At 40.7% G+C, this 17,862-nt stretch overlaps 1 protein-coding gene across 4 annotated transcripts in view; it reads right to left on the bottom strand.

The window, feature by feature from the left end:
* Positions 1-17,862, bottom strand: part of TRRAP (transformation/transcription domain associated protein) — a 94,457-nt gene that overhangs the window by 16,556 nt on the left and 60,039 nt on the right. For 2 of the 4 annotated variants that reach the window (XM_054211436.1, XM_054211437.1), the window contains exons 58-66: positions 14,148-14,339; positions 10,060-10,288; positions 9,574-9,839; positions 8,709-8,809; positions 5,865-6,066; positions 4,560-4,724; positions 3,329-3,419; positions 1,526-1,725; positions 523-784 (exon numbers count right to left, since the gene is read on the bottom strand). In XM_054211436.1, coding sequence (XP_054067411.1) covers positions 523-784; positions 1,526-1,725; positions 3,329-3,419; positions 4,560-4,724; positions 5,865-6,066; positions 8,709-8,809; positions 9,574-9,839; positions 10,060-10,288; positions 14,148-14,339 — 1,708 coding nt within the window. The remainder of the gene's footprint in view (positions 1-522; positions 785-1,525; positions 1,726-3,328; positions 3,420-4,559; positions 4,725-5,864; positions 6,067-8,708; positions 8,810-9,573; positions 9,840-10,059; positions 10,289-14,147; positions 14,340-17,862) is intronic. The other 2 variants (XM_054211438.1, XM_054211439.1) reach the window with 1 other exon arrangement.

Here is a 17,862-nt window from a genome sequence, read left to right as displayed (position 1 = left end):
TAGGATTTTTATAATCTAGTAAACCAAAACACTAAAGTAATCTTCTTCATCAGGAGTAGGCTGTTTTGAAAGACTTCACACGATATTGTCAGTTTGGAGTTCTGGGGTGAAAATTTCATTAAATTCTGGCATCACCACAGAGTAGAGATCATTATTGTCCCTCAGCTATAGCAGGCAGTCCTATGGAAATTGCAAAAATCTCACAGTGAAGTAATCTAATTCATCTTTAGACACATATGTGCTTTGACCACAGCTGTAGGTAATAAAAATCCAACAATATACTCATTCTCTTTGTTGAGGTCTGTTTTTCACCTGAATTATCTTTATTACTCCACAGAAGACTGGAACAGACAAACTATTTCAGGTTTGTTGAATGACAGAAAGGTGCTGTTTTCTATGTTTTCCCTCAGGAAAGATATTGGAAGAAGAATAAAAACACCGAATGCCTTTATAGTTGAACTTGGGGGGGGATTTCTCTAGACATTAAAAGTAACATTTAAAAAAACATTTTTAAACATATACCTGTTGTAAATTGCCCTTTTAACTTCTGGAACACAGGATCTTGAGCTGTGGCCTGCGCTCTCCTAGCTAGTGACTCTGAGGCAGCGCTAGAAAACATGGTGGACACGTTAGAGACGTTCTCCAGACCTACTCCAAAAGTGCTGACTAACTTCTTGACAAAATTTAGGGTATGAGGAGTGATTTTGGCATCTGAAACGGCTCCACTTTTCTCAAAGGCGACTGAATAGCACTTCGCCAAGCCCTGCTGCAGTTGTCTGAGAACCTAAGGATTGACACACAAAAAAAAGACAAAACAGTCAGGAAGATTAGGACGCCTGATTTAACACCACGTATTTATTCCCACAGTGCATTTTATATAGTAACGTTATCCTCTCAGAAATGTTTATTTAAAACTGTATTTTTAGATTGCATCAGAGGGTCAATCGGAACGGCGGCACTGATCCCTGCTAGTGCTGCACCACAAAGCACACCCTGCGCCTTCAACAGCAGCCAGGTTTTACATTTCGTATTTTGTGATACATTAGAAAATGATGCGATAGGAGGAATCCTTCTTCAAACAAACACCGTGCTAGGTAGGCAGCACAGAACAGCCTGACACTTTGCGAGGCGAGTAATCGAAGCGGAGTGGCGTGTCCATCTGCTCGCTGTTATAATTCAAGCTTTGGACGATAATCGCCACCTGTCACACACCACCAGATCAAGAAGGAAAGTGGTATCTGTGAAACATGCTCTAAGAATATAAATTTTCAGTTAGTACAAGCAACAGCTTAAATCCTAGAGGCGTTCATCAAATTAATAGTTTTGGGAAACCTCTGTACTGCTTCCACAAAGAACCAAGCTCCTTGAAACTCCAATCAGAACAATCAGTTCCACAAATACAACAGTTTACCAATCAAAACAAACAGTTACGTTTCAACGTTCAAAAATAATTCTAGATAAATATTTTGCAGTTAACTTTTCCTTAGATGATCCATACATCTGAAGGTGTACTAAAGCCAAATACCTCTTCGTGCCAATTCTCTCTGAACCAGACCATCTGATCTACAATGCCTTCCAGAGACGACAGCAGTGTTGGATGCAATTCTCGCTGCATGTGCATAATCCTGCTGCATCGCCACATCGGCGCAGTGGCTCTGATTGGCCCCGGATCTGAGGCAGAGTGCGACTGATTTCCAACTGAACTTGGCTGCTGCTGCCCAGAATCTGGAAAGTGGAAAATTTAGAAAAATTAAAGTTACCTTTCATAACTTTGATACGTGCCTGCATGAAATAAAATAAATAGTTCCAAGAATTTGCTTTAGGTTTACATTAAGTATTAATCATATATTACCTACTGAATTTCAGAAAATTTGAAAAAACTTGTTTTTTAGAAAGAAAGCTCTGCTCCAAGTGCTGTTCAGTGGTACAGACTTCCCAAGGTTAGAGCAATATAAACACTCTTCAAAAACACCCAGGGGGCGTAGCCTTGGCTTTCACGCTACCGACCCATGCTCTTGAAGTAACTGACATTGTTTCATACGGGATCAGATTGTTTAAATTATGGGGGTTTTGCTGCCTTCCCTTTTGGGGCGATCTCTCACACACAACTGAAGAATAAACATGCTGGTGCCGCCAGCACAGACACTGCCGCAGAGGGTGTCTTCTGGCACAACTCATCTCCTGCGTCACAGCTGCACCAGAGAGCGAATGAGCAGAGATTTGCTCTAGCAGATGACCCCCACCTGCTTCCCATGACCCACCGACAGAGCGGTAGTTTGTGGCACAACCACTAGGAAAATACTTTATTGGTTATCACTGACTGTCATGTGGCATTATCAAGAATTTGGCAGGGGAACCTCTGTCGCTGGATATGGACGTAGTGAAGTATTATGGTACGTGGGCACCTCCTCCTCATCCAAAGGAGCACCCAAAGAAAAATAAGGCATTATTTAATTAGTGCCCTTCAAAGTTTGATGCATAAATTTAGTGAACCAATTCCCAAGTGGAAAGGGCAATTAAACAAACAATGCACTTTGTAACACAGAATACAGAACAGAAGGGAGAGTTTTCCAAGTAGCTCTCCTGGGATTTCCAGGAAATTATATGGACAAAAGAACTACTAAATTCTGTGGAATCACTTGACATAACAATTCTAAATAGGATTTGTTCTTGGAATAAAAGCTATTGTGCAAGTTGCTTAATGTTCTCCCCACCTCCCAAACATTTCCTCAAAGCCAAAACTGATTTTATTTTGCGTAAACCTAGATGCTCGTTTTATTTGAAAATTAACCATAAGAAGTTATTATGGAGAAGTCAAAATACAGATTATTCAATGAAAGCAGTTTACCTCATTTGAGATACATGAACCCATCTTTTGTTAAATTATTTTTCAAAGTTTGACTCATCTGCAAAGAAACTGAATGTCGCATGGTTCATGCTTCCAGTCAAAATTAGACTAGATCTTAGAAAACTATGATTCTCTTCTGTATTTGAAATCCAAGAATTTTCTACCTCTCCACCAATATTTAAAGATAAAAAACCAGTAAAAACATTTGATTTTCAATAATTAAGGTGACATAAGAATGAAGGAGATGAAACTTCTTGGCGAATACTTTATTCAGGAAAATTCAAGACAGCTCAAGCCATCTGCAGATTTAACTTCACAGAAACGAATGAATGCAAGCAAAGTTTAGCAAGAGTTTTTCTCCTTAGCCTTGATAAGTTGGTATGTTTTCTAGACAATCTGTTTTCCCAGTAAAATCAGGTGAAACTCAAAAGAATAACTAAGTTAGAAAGAGCCCAAGGGCTCGGTGATTATCAAGCTCACCGCTTTTGTAGCGCTCCCGTTGCTCTATCTTCAAGGTGAGGTAGAGGGTCCTGATGGGGAAGTAGACAGCCTGGGGGTAGACTCTGCCCACCTGTTGGGAGACACACGGACATACAGCTCCCAGTTCAGGAAAACTGACTTGATCAGATCAACACGTACAGATTCTCTTCGTAAATGAGTGCAATTCACTAATAATCAGAGCCTTGTTTTAAATAACAGCTTATGGAAAACTAGCAAATTGAAGATTCCTTCAGTAAGAGAAACCCAGAGTGGATGAAATGGTTAACTCCCTGCAGACGCTCTTCAGGCATCACCTAATTAGAAGGCTACTGCGGGAGCTTGGCCTTTCACCTGCGCGTTAACGGGGCTCACTACTGCTCTATGTCAACCTGGACCAACACACGCCAAACTGCTTCCAGATTCCAGCTCTGAAAACATGATGTTTGAACCCCGCTTGCACTAAGCAATAACAAAACGGTATCTAAAAACACCTTAACAGAAAGATGCCGCTTATTCTCCCTTAGTCTACAAATGTGCTTAAACCATCTCTGTACTGAGATACAGGTGTAAGTTCTATTCTTGGACTCTGCTTCAGAGCAGACGGCAATAGGCAGTAAAATCTTAAAATCCCAAAGCAAGATTAATCAGAACTCCTACCTGCCAGCTCAGAGGGACAAATCCAGGAAGTCAGTTCCTTATCTAACTTCCTAAACCTTATCCTTATTCCTCTCATCATTTGTCCTACTAAACTTCAAGCAAAAATTTACACAGCCCTGGTAAAGATTTCTGATGGCAGCAGACAGAACCTTGTTTTTTAAAAACAAGTCTAATAAAAACCAAAGCACTAATGAAACAGTTTGCCCTTTAGTCACTAAAGCTAACAATTCTTTATTCCTACTCCTACATTATGAGCATTTAACTATGTATTTCTAATTGTGTTCTATAATGTTCACAAAAATGTAATAAATAGAATTCCAGAGGGAAAGCTATAATGCCTCGTGCACATATGGCATACAGTTTCACTGGATTTAATCTCATTAAGTAACATTCACTTTGAAATTTAAAATATTCTACTTATAGACAGAAATTAGCATTTTTTAACTCATCAACGGTTGCAAACAATAGCATTTTTAAAGCTTGGCATTTTCTTAATTTGCTTGGGAAAATATTTGTCTCTCATCTTGAGAACAATGATTACAGCCAATAAAGAAGTAGTGAGCATCTTGGGTACCTGGCTGATGAGGTTGAGGAGGAGTTTGCCCTCTGAGCCCACCAGGCACGTCAGGAGCTGGGGAATCCAGGCCAGCCACTGGATGGGCGGGACGCCGATGCAGTACTTGTCCACGGCATCGGCCAAGGTGTTCTTGTCATCATCGAAACTCAGCAGCCAAAGAACCTAAACGAGAATGTCAAGAGGACATCTCAGGGCTTCAGTTCAAGACACATCAATCATTACGATGTACGAAAAAACACAGATATTTTATTAATAGTGGAGTCCTCGAAAGCGTTAAAGGTGCCTCGGACACATAACAACTTACATTCGTTATGCCTGCCCAATGTCATTTTTTCCATTAGAAACAATATTTAAAGGATGTAAAAAATAACTATAAGTGTACTATTTGCTATAAAACAGGACAGAAAAAAGCCAATGAACATGGCTGCATTCCACAAGTTGAGTTTTGGGTTGGGGGTAGGTGGAAAATGAGGCATGTTTACAGAACCTAAAATATATGCTATTCGGATAAATTAACTTTGATGAAAGAACTTGAGTATTTCTTTGTGTGTTTTTAATGATTTTAACTGTCCACTCCTAATAATACTTTTTCTACAACTTAATTTAAATGCAAATATATGAAGCACTGACTAAAAAAAAAAAAAAAAAAAAATCACTAACAGTTATGCAACCAGACAGGGAGAATAGGAGAATAATAAACTTCAGGGTGCTATGGAAGCCACCTTTAATCTAGAAAAATATTTTCTGTGTTTGTTTCATGTTCAAAATAGCCTTTCACAGTCTGCTATCGTTTTTTAGATTTTCTTCATGAGAGAGATTAAAGTAAATATGCCCAAACTGAGGAATAGATAAAACAAAGAGCTTTGGCTAAAATTCTGTTGAATTAGAGTAAGTTTACAGAAAAGGCTTATTTGGAATAAAACACAATACTGAGGTAAAAGTTAATATGCGTTATCCATAGTAATGATAAACAGACATCAAATCACGTTACTTTTTAAAGGACCAAAGCAAGGATGCCTTTCTGCAGATACTTCACCGCGTTATCTAGCAGACATGCTGGCTGTGATTTGCCCCTTTCCTCCCACCCGGGGAAACCCCCAGATCTCCCAATGGAATAGAAAAAGCCAGGATGAGTGGCTTGCAGTGACCCAACAGCAACCATAGGCAGGCTCTCAGTCTAAATCAAAGCTTCCCATCAGAAACTGGTGTTTCTCTAATTGCACAAATTTGGGCCCTGCGCATTATCCCAGCCTGTTCTGAAGGGGTGGAGCTCCGAGCCTCTCGTGCAGACGGAGATCTTACCTTTGCTAGGTATTTCCTCGACTTGCTCTCATTCTGATGCCGACACGCGTGCAGGTAGCAGGTGATCGCGGACACACCCAGGTGGAGCTGACGCTCTTTCACAAAGATATTCTCCAGGTAATCACCCCACATGGCCCACGCTTTCACTAGCACGTCGTGCATCTGCACAGCTGCGGAAAAAGCTTTGTTTGCTTCTTCAGACCTGCATTGCGACAAGTAAGAGTATTAGTTTTATGCTAACAAGAAGTTACTAAATTATGTAAGAGTCAGATTTCTGCCAGGGTACTCAATTACTTCCTTAATACTCAATGATATTTTTCCATTAAGTTCTTTAGTAAGTTCTTAGGACTGTTTTGTCTTAGCTTTCCTTCAAGTTCAGCACCTGTGAAAGTAAATGCTTCATAATGGAAACAACAGTGCAAGTACTTGAGATCTCCAGATACTCCTTGAAAATAACCCGGAAAAACTTCCGGTGCAGTACAACTGCAACCCAAGCAGAGCAACCGAAGAGCAAAAGCACATGCATTACAAAGTGCTTCTCTGCTGAGTAATAAAAGGAGTAAGAAAAAGCAACACTGGGAAGATGTTCTGTTAGCTGTCTTTTGGAGGACTACGGCTGACTTAACTGTTCTCCCACCAAAGTCATGAAAAAATTTACAATCAACAGTACGCAGAAAACATCAGTTCCGCATGCCCTCGGCTTTAAAAGGTTATTTTTCAACAAAAGGAAAAGTGTTAATCACACGGTTCTTGGTAACCGAAAGATTGTTTCTCTGATACTTTTGAAGGCTTCTCTAGGTTTCCTCAAGCGTTCCTAGTTCAAGACTTGGAGTGATCCATCCCTACACATATATATAAAATACACAGCCCTTGAATCTATGTAAGATAAGGATGAGAAAACTCACATACACTTTACACACTGAAATGAACAAACTTTTAAAGCATTCCCAGATTCTTTATTAATAAAAAGTGCTCCACTTCTCCCTTACAGAACAAGTATCGAAATAAGCCACACAAAGCAACGTAATGCTTGTTTGACTAATTTTCTTAAATTAACTGCCAAGCATTTTTAATATAAAATATTAGCTTGGAGGATTATAGTGATAAATTAAAATGACTTGCTCTTGAGGCAAAACTACAAAAAAGGAAAGCAACTTTGTGTGCCGAAGAGTGTATCAGTGTCTGTGTTACACGGCTGTCCTTCACTCTCAGAGGCGCCCGCACCTCGCCTGAGGGTTTGGAGCGAACCCCCGCAGCAGCCGCTGATGGCTGACTCTGTACCACTGCCTCCCCTTTGCAAACAGGGACTTTCCAGGAGGTTTTCTTTCCTCCCTCTCTACAATCCGTCATTCTTGACACCCGCCATGACTGGTTTTGGAATGGTTTCTATCCCCTGGCCAGCAAAGGGCAGCAGTGGGAGGCGCAGGAGCAGAGGTGAGCTGTGACTCCGCTTTCGCCAGCAGCGGGGCGATGGCAGTGCCACGCTCAGGTCCCCAGCGGTGACCGTGCCCAGCGCCTCGCCGTGTCCATGGGGCTGAGAACACCTGCTGTAGGGGCTGGCTAAGACTAGGAATCTCCAAGTACATCAGAACTGGGTTTTAAACAGAAAACTTTATCCATTCTGTCCTGAAAGAATACACAGAGATAGTTTAGCTGCCTTTCAATTTAGCTGCAGGAATTAAAAAAAAAAAAAAAAAAAAAAAAAAAATAGAGATGGAGGGCAGGGGGGAAGGTACACTTTCTTCTCTTACACCTCAACTGAAACTAAGCCCATTGTGTTTTCCATTAAAGTAATTACATTCTGTCTGTTTAAAATTCTCTCTTGTATCCACAGAAGAAGATATTCATCATTTCCTGACTTCAATTGCTATGTCAGGTTGCAGTGTACAGCTTACAGCCTGATGGATTTCATCCCCTAAGTGTCCACAATGTAGTGGTAAAGGAATTATTCCACCCATATGTAACATGCAGCAATAATGCCATCACAAATACCGTGCATCCTAAAAGCTGTTGAAAGCTGAAGGGGTTTTTTTGGCATCACCGAACAAAATTTGACTGCTGCAATATTTGTTTGTTCCTTAAAATAGTAAGGTGCCTTGCAGCATATAGCAAAAATATTACAAACGTAGTTGTGTGAAAGCAAGGCTTGCACCTTGGTGTTTAATTGCTGCGATGCAAGATGTCTCCAACAAACACCACATTAATCCTTTCCATTCCATTATGTGAAATGAGTGCTGCAGTTCCACACTGCATGGCATGCCAGGCCCGCCTGGACCACCCCACCACACACTCTCCTACGCCTTCACCAGCCGCAGCTATTAGCAGGACAGACAGTGAACAACGAAACAGAAGTGAGAAACAAAGAGGTAGGCTGGAAGCTTGTAGTCTGAACTTCCTTTCCTCCTTGGTTTTCTGTGTGATATTTACATTAAGAGCATAATTACAGAAACCTCCTTTTGTCATCAGTTAGACACCAGTTTGTCTCACTAAGTACTCACAGAACCAGGCGGGAAAAGGTATCTTACGCTGCAAAGCTTTGGGCAAACCTGTTCTCCTGGCCTCTTCCCATCTCAGGCCTTGAAATACCAAGCTTTTAAAAAACAACCTGGTGCCATGTTTGCTTTTACTATTTCTTTCCTGCCATACTTAGAAATATGACCAACCGTTACATCTCAGAACCGCAAAGGAACTCTCACGTATACTTTTACTTTCTCGTACAGTTGTGACAGATTTTAGGCTGGTATAAACATATGGAACGACTTTCCTGCTTAAATACTGCATTGAAATACTTCAGCTGCGTTTTCTCAGATGTGTGCTAGTGCCTCTTCCAGCCAACATACTCACTTGTTAATCTGTGCCAAGAACATTCCCTTCAACGCATAAAACTCAGCAGTCATCTCCTTGGTGAAGTACTTCAGATTGGTTGATTCAATAACTTCAAGGCCCTGTTAAACAAGCCTTAGTGAGAAAAGCCTTCTAAAATGGAAGGTTTTATTAACATGAAAGTGCCATAAAAAAACCAGCCAATATATTCTCTTGAAATGTAAATAGCCTGAGTTTCTAATATTTAATTTTAAAAATCTGGACTGACAACTATTTTAAGTTTCCACTGACCTATGCAAAACTATTAGATACTACAGCCAACATTCATCAAGTGATGGGTTATCTTTTCCACCGTGGTTTTTTTTTTCATGTTATATTATTATTATTTCTATTACGTCACATTACAGTATTACTATAAGGCGCCAATTTGCAGCGGTGTAATCACACGTGAGTTTTGCCTACAATCACCCGTTTTCCTTTCCTTTTAAGAGACGGGATTTCCCTTCAGTATGCCAGCAGCCATCACCCTGAGCCAGAACCTCAAAACTGACTTCAAGCTTCAGTTAGTCTTGCAATAGTGGTGTTTCTTCCTACTGCAAAAATACAATTTTCAAAGTCCCTTCTATTTATGTATCTTGTAAGATTTAAAAAAAACATATTTCCACTTCACTTTCTTTTCAGCGAATTTTTAAAATATTCACAGTATTCAGTTCAAAGAGGACAACGACTGCTTTTGACTAACAGCATTACTTAAAACACCACCCTATGCATGGTAGAACACGGCCAAGGAAATTCAGGCCCAGTTTATTTAAACCAATGTATCCGATGGACCTGGCAACCCTCCAAGTTCCAACAACCGCTTCAGAGGTAAAGCTACGCTACGCACCTGCATACATTCATTCTTGCCCATGACTCCAGCCAGCTGAAGATAACACTTCACTTGCTGGCGAATCTTCTGGAAGCAGTCCACAATGGGCACAGTTGGAATTGTATGAATGCGACTCAGTATATCCAGGGCTACGTTGACCAGCCCTTGCTTTCGAGCTATCTTTCCATACTGGATAATTGCCGATGCAGAAGCATGAACTCCCAACATAGCGTTATTGGAACTAGGATCATGCTGAGAACTATTTTCATATGCAGTTACGATGGCTAGAAATAAAACATGAAATGTTTGTCATTATAAATAAGATAACATATACAGCAATATCTTGCACAGCAATACATATGAAATGATGACTTAAGATAATGAAACACAAATGGAAATTGAATAAAAACAAAAACTTGACAAAATCAACACCATTCCTCTACATTTAAACAAACAAAAAATACAAAGAACTTATTTCAAACAATGTGTTGTCTGGAAAATTACATGATGAATGCATGCTGGACCAGGCAGTTTTACCCTGGTAATGATGTTGTCTCCACATGAAAATGCTGCTCCAGTGGGATAAATCATCCGACACAATAGGTAACCTGTTCCTCCAAGTCTTTACAACAGTCTTCATGTCGTGTAAGCTGTTGTTCCTCCCCAGATTAGTTGGTTGCAATCCTGCATTTATTTGGGCTGCTTCCTGAAGTTCAATTATTTGCTGTGCCGCCTAGAAAACATTAAACAATATAAATATGATAAAGGATAGTACAATAAGCTGGCCAATTGCATTGTTAGAAAAAGGCCTCTATGAACGATGCCGCCTTTAAATGATGAAGTAAAGATGAACTATTTATGCTGTCCATTGGTTGCATAAATGACCCTTAACCAATCTAATCATTAACAAAATAGCAAAGAAAAATCCATGAGATTGATTCAACGCTTTAGTCATTGACTGAAATGTTGAATTCATCCACAGAATCACCTGCACAGAATTTATAAATTATTTTTCAAAATCAATAAAGGTGCCATAAGGTACTTTCTTGTATGCTTGCAAAAGGTCCCCGGGTAACTTCAGGCTCCTCTTCTCCAGGGATGGAGCACAAGCACCGGGCAGCTGATTTCATGCTCACCTCAGTCTGACAAGACCTAAATGCCCTGACGCTATTTGGTTGCAAAGAGGCAGCGCTGATCCGCGCTTGCTGTGCTCGCCCTGGAACACTACGGGTTTGCTCGCTACGTTTAGCTTTGCGCAACAATGCCCTGGCTTTCCTTCACAGTAGTAACTTAAAAATTCCCACATTCTTTCTTTTATTTTGAACTTCAAAAGCTTTCAAGAACTGCCGTCTTGCTTTAAAGAAGCATTTTTTCTTAAAAAACAAACAAACAAACAAAGAAAAACAACCACCCCCACACCAAAGGAAAGAGAGTTTACTGGAATTTACGCTTTCTCTTCACCCCCATCCCTTTCCCCACACACATCCAAATAAACCCACAGGTTAGCGTTCCATTCCAGCATACAGATTTGAACTTACCACATCAACCCTCATCGTAGAAAAGCACAAGTAAATATATATACAGTGTGCTAAATACAAGGATCAAGTAAACATATTGACCTGAAACAAAACTTAACAGAACTCTTAAGAATTACAAACCAAAAGTTTTAACAGAACGGACTAGTATAAATTCCCTGGTCCTGACCTGACTTCTTGATAGAAACTTGAATGTACAGAAATAGCGTCTACGTGCTCCTGAAGGTGTGACTGTAAGATATTCTGCAAAGACCTCAGCTGTGAGACGTTCCTTCCGCTCGGAATGGTCTCTCACTGACACCTGCTATGCCCAGGTTAGTGAGAGGAAGAACCAGAAAACGGCAGTAGTCTCAGACCTACTAAAGGCAGCAGACATTTTGTTAAAACTTCAACAACCTCAAGAAAAGGCCCACAAACTTTAATGGAATTTAATTACCTGTAGTACAATAAAACCAATGTAGTATTCTCTAAGCTACCACTTGGCAGATAACAGTTGTATTCATTGCTAATCAAGCACATAAGATAACTATTTGGGGGGGAGAAGGCAGTCCAAATTTACAGAGTGAAATCTCTTGAAACAAAATAAATTAAAGTAATATTTTCCTACCATCATCTCAGTATCAGCTCTCACAATAGCTTAACCTTCATTCTACAGCCATTCATCACGTAAATTTAATTTTCTCACAGGTATTTAATCACATACTATCTGATATTAAAAAAAAGTAATTACTGCAGCGTAAATTCACGGCTGCATTTGTACCTCTGTCAGTCATTGACTAATTTATCATTTCTTCATGAGGGATATACACATATTAGATTATTTTAAAAGCTTGTTTTAATTGATATCTGAAAGCATTTAAATACTTTATTTAGCAATACTAATCCTTTCGTGCTGCAGATACTGCCATTCTTAGGGGAGGCAAAACTTGAAATACCAGTGAAAACTTGGCAGGAAGGAATTAATTTCATCAAGAAGCCTTCCAGCGGGATTGAATCAGCCCAAACAAACGAGACATTGTACCTACCTACCTGACAGCTTCCTCTGGACGGGGAGAAAAGGTCCGTACTCACTCCCTTTCTGTGAGGCACGGACTCATGCTCTAGGCTCGGGGGCTGCTGCGTACGCGCGGCCCACAGGCACCACCATGCTAGTGGAGGGACCTTCGACCCTGCAGACTTACTGACGCGTGCATCATGGGGCACGACACACAGCGTCACGCTACTCATCTTAAACCCAATTACAGAAGCCACCACATCAAGCAGAGCTGAGAAAGCAAGGTTCATTCAGAGATCCCCGGGCAATGGTCTGTCAGGAGACACATCCCTGCTGTCACACTGCAGATGGGGCGGCACCAGACACCCCAGAGCGTCTCCCCAGCGATGAAAGGTTCTCCACCGCAAGGAGAGCTGATCCTCGGCAAGTCCGCCTTTGTCAGGACACCCTGTTTTAAGTGATCCTGACATAGAATTAAGCTACTTAAGATTAGATAACACCCAACTTTTGGCAGGGTTTTTTTTGTTTGTATTTAGGGTACGTGTTTTGCGTTTTGTTTGTCTGAAGTTCTTGTAAGCCCAAATTCATCAGCTGTCCCTCATTTCATTCTGTCTGGAGAGGGCAGCCACTGCTTCAATCCTGCCCCTACGTGAGGAGCAAGCCTCTCTCACAACTTTATGTGTGCTTTGCCCGTGTTTCTCCAGCAAGCCCAGAGATCCCTTTCAGATCAGACCAGCACGGCCCCAGAGGACTCCCGCAGCCCCTTCCCCTGCGGAGGGGACCTCTGGCCCCAGTCTTCAGCTGACCTGCTCGCACAGCTGCTCCACAACAGACTGGAACTGAAAGGAACCAATTAGTTGGAAGCAGTAACCTTTTCCATCAGCACAGCTGAAGTGGGACGATGGTCACCCCCGTGCAGACAAGGAGCGTTACTGAAGTACGGCCTTCCACTCAGGTCAAAGCCACTGTCCTTCCTGCAGCTGCCATCAGACTAGAGGAGGGGACCAGAGATGACTCTTCCCAACTGCAACACCTCTCAGTCTGTGAAGCAATGTGATTCAACACGGGAATTCTTTTTACAACATTACTGCAATGTTTTAATGCAATGTTGAATAGGACCTGCCTAATGAGCCAGCTGGACAACTAATAAAGCTGAAGAGCAATGCATGAAGCTTTGAGGTACATGTTAGTTTAGCTAATAAAAATCCACTCTCCTTCGCAGCCGAACTCATGTACAATGAGCTCCCTGTCCAATGAGAAATACCAGAAACTTAAAGACCAGATTCCTTCCTACTTCCTTCCCCTGATGAAATCAGAATGTTTAGCAATATAAAGTAGAAGTGACGAAGAAAGGGTAAGGCTCACATTGGCCAGAATCTGCAGTATTTTTCCTAAACGTAGTAGTGCTCACATGAAAAGTCCTTCACTAGCTACAGACTTTCACAGGTTTTGGTTCTTTGACCTTAAAGCCTAAGCCACAGGGACGTTCAGAAGTTGCTCAGCCTGTTGAGAACGCTACTACTCAAAGAAATAAATACTAGCATTTCTAAATACACTTTTCCCTTTGAGCTGTTAATGCCCTGATTTTATAAAAAATTTTAAACCAAAAAAAATATAGGAGGTCCTTACAGTTGACAAAATTCCATACTGCATTTAACACTTTTAACTGAAAAGAACACTTAGGAGGTTATTTCAACATTTCTGCAAATAAGAAAATGCAATAATATACCCACCCAAAACGGACTTCATTTCAAAACCCACTGAATGTTCAACACCTCCAAGTACTGCCGCACATTATGCATTAGCCCACTAAAAGCTGAGCCCTCTGATCAATTTTTAAATAGTCACCTCAGTACGCCACAAGCGGAACAGATTCAGGTAAACTATAAAAACTTTAAAAGGAATCCAAATCAAAACGCACATTCTGCAACTTTTAACAAAAAAATACCATTATGAAAAACCGATCAGTACTATACAGTAAAATATTTTATGCTCACAGTTACTAGAAGTTCTGAAACCTGCTACTGGAAAGTAACTGGCAAGACCCCACTTTTCGTTCTTACCTGGAGAAGGGGCGTGTGAACATGGGAGACTACGTGAGGAAGCCGTCGCCATTCTCGAATAGCTAAACTGCTCGCCATCTCCACCAGCCGCTCAATGAAGTTCAGCTGCTGCTCTTCCGGGTGGCAGATCGCTAAGTACCCGCGGTACATGTTCACTTTCCAGGCCATCTCCTTCGGACAGCTCAGCTCCACCTGGAAATGGGACGGAAAGAAGGCTAGTGCCGATCATTCAAACTCCAATGCGCATGACACCGTGGGCCTGAAATCTACAACTTTTTGACTTCTCTTTCGTCCACTTTACATCAAACCCTCTACGGCTTGGTATGCAGCACGAAAGCCCTCTGCATTCTCTTCTGGTTGACACACTGTACCTTACCATTACAGTTATTTCTGTTATCCTCAACTGACTTTTACGCCTGAGCCAGCAAAGAGAAACTGCGAGGTAGCAACCTTACACTTACACAGTGAAAATAATCTCTTTCTTTATTACATTATCTACTGGATCATTAAACACAATGGCAATGCGAGCAAATGGAAATGAGTCTTGGGTCCTATCAAAGGCCACTTGCTATTTTAATAGCTCAACTTTAATAGGTAGATTATTAAAAATGTTTCACAAAGATTTACAAAAACTGACACATATTTGCCATCCTTTCTGACCCCTCTTTTGAATCAACTACGGAACTCGATAGAAAACAGCCACATTAAAGAATATCAATAAAATTGGAGTGGCGAATACAGCAGCATAGAAGCAAATATTCTTTCCCATGCTAATACTTACGCAAACGTGTCCTGACACTTTTACAAGAATCTGAGTAGAGCCACAAAAGCTCCATTTATGGCTTTAGCAGCATCTTCTCCTTAGTCATTTAGCGCATGTCTCATTACTGAAAATAGCTCATTTAATGTAACTGCAGCTAAAGCACCTCGGCAGTTACTCGTGGTTGTCACTTCCACTCAACTTGCCAATCTCCAAACCCAGAACCTGTCAGACATGAGCCGTTTCATTCTGCTCCAACTCAAGTTTATAATATACTGTGCAATACAGTTCTTATTTTGGCTTTAAGGGTTTCTCAATGTTATTTCTACACTTAGCCACTGAAGTTGCATACTTAAGTAGGACACAAAACACCAATTGCTATAAGAACAAAAGTAGTTAATTAAAATGTAAATATAACCTATAAGATAATTTTTGTAGCATATGCAGCTCACGACTTAAGAGATTTGGCTTCACATGGGCTGATAAATGATAAAATCCATCTTTAGAGACACCTATTTAATTGGAACCATCAGTACTACAAATAGTGAAAAATTTCATTTCAAATGTTGCAATGGTTGGACACCCTTAATTTAGGTTCCATCAAAAGACAACATTACTTTAAATTAATTAAACAACTACTGTTTTCATAGTTTAGCCTTTAAAGCAAACACACTGACTGCACCTACCTATTTTCCCTTCCGGCAAAAGAAAAGCATTACAAAAGAATAAACACTACATTTAAAAAATTTAATATTCAGATTTTGAAGAAAGTGAGACATAACTCGGCATATTTGCCACGCGAGACTAAGTTGTCACAATGAAGCATGCTGACAGCATATTCTGCATACAGGAATTAAAGGATGCTCAGCATTTTTCATATCTTGTTTTATCCTTTGCAAATATTATGAAACTAGACAGTCAACTGTCAATTTGACATGCAATACTATTAACTGGTAGGTACTGGTTCACAACTTAAGCAGGACTGATGAAACAACAAACCCCAATTAAGTGAGGGACTAATTCTTCTGGCTGTCTCTCTGCAATATGAAAAAACACTGCCTAAGGCTCTGCTCGGAGCTTTGTCAGTAAAACTATGTATTTTAAATATTCTATTCACCCCTTATTCCAAGCTCTGGCAACTGCAGTGGCGTCACACTCGATAGCAACGGTGCAATGCAGATGAGCAAGCGCCTCTCAGTTGGGATTTCATGCAGTATTCTCACCTTTCAGAGGGCAGTTCTACATCTGCTTTATGTTCCTACCTTAACTAATCACACACAAACAACTCTACCTACCAGGAAAAGAGGGTATATTTACTTAAAATTAAAAAAAACACACCCAAAGTTTTCAATCTTGTATAGAACAGTGATACCAGATATAAAGCTAAGAAAAAAATCCCAGAAAGATCCACTGGTGACTCCAACACCGAGCCCTGTCATTTGTCCCCAGCAGCCCGCGATGCCTGTACAGCCTGAGAGTTCACAGCAGCCTCAAGAGCAATAACCGCCAGCTCATCCACAAGGGATGGTTCTTAAAGCAGCTGGGAGAAGATGCCTAGAGAGGATAGGGAGGAAGTTACCTAAATATGGCCAGCTTTTTGCACGTGGAAGAATTCATCCAAATTTGCTCTCAGATAAAAATACCAACTATGTATTTTCTGTTGCATCTTTTCAGAAAACAGAGGGGTCATTTACGTCATGTTTCCCTAGCCATTGAAACTTTATTCAAAAAAAAAAAATTGTTTAGGAACACTTGGAAAGAAAAAAGATCTTCCAGATTTAAATCTTTCGCAGCATTATTTTCTGTAGGTAGTGTGCCCTCTGCCTTCAAACTGTGCCGCAGCAGCAAAATGTCACGGAGCGTTCATTCACCACACACACGGATAGCGCGGAATACACAGTCTCAGGAGTGAAACCAGGAAAGGACAAAGGGAAGGTTAAATGTTTTACAAGTGCATGCTGCTCAGCAAAATGAATTACAAGCAGAACACAGTAATGAACTCCATAATGAATCAGGAAGGTCAATAGCAGGAAAGTACAAACAATACGTATTATCCGTTACCAAAGGAAGACGGTAACTACCTCACTCGCCATACACAAGCTCCTTAGGTTCTAACAAAAGCAGCTGAGTACCGACCGTGCTGGTTTCTGAAACAACACAGAACAGGCAGGGCACATCTATGCTACTTCAGATGAAGAACGTGCCCAGGAAGGCTGGGGCATCTCAATTCTTAGAGATACTAAAACTCTACTAGACAAGGCTCCAAACGGAGCGTTGCACCAGATGACCTCCAGAAGTCTCTTCCAACTCAAACTGTTTTATGGCTCTGTAAACTCCACATTAAACTATAAAAGTATAATCATCGATTCATTAAGCTTCTGAGGAAACCTTGGAACATCAGAAAATTCCAAACCCAAGTTTTCTGATTCCACAGAACACCAAATAAGGGACTTACAGGAAACAACTGCTGGATGGGGCTTTGAGCAGCAGGAGGTGTCCCTGCCCAGGGCAGGGGGCGGAATGAGATGGTCTCTAAGGTCCTTCCAACCCAAACCATTCTATGAATTCCCACTAGTAGTGCTATCTCGAAGCCTCAGCACTCTCTGTCATACACAGATATGTCTAGAAGTCTGTATAATCATCATGATGTTTACTTTTAGCACAAAACTTATCACAATTTGTCACAATTTGAGAGGACATAAAAATAGTTTTTAGCTTTATTTTTTTGAGTAAAGACTGTAGATTTAAACAGTGTCACTTCACAAAAGCTACTCTTTCTTATAAGCGGTCTGGGTATTTTTACTTGTATGCTTTCTAGTATTAGATTATACACACAAAAAATTGTTTGGAGAACACACTTGAAGTCAATAATCTAAAAGGTAAGCATGCCCTTTGCTTATGCATTATGATTCTATCTACTTTGGCAGAATCAAAGTATTTTTTCCCCCAGAAGGA

This window comes from Rissa tridactyla, chromosome 8 (assembly GCF_028500815.1).
Source record: "Rissa tridactyla isolate bRisTri1 chromosome 8, bRisTri1.patW.cur.20221130, whole genome shotgun sequence".
Lineage (NCBI taxonomy): Eukaryota > Metazoa > Chordata > Aves > Charadriiformes > Laridae > Rissa > Rissa tridactyla.
This window is presented reverse-complemented; position numbering and strand designations above follow the sequence as displayed.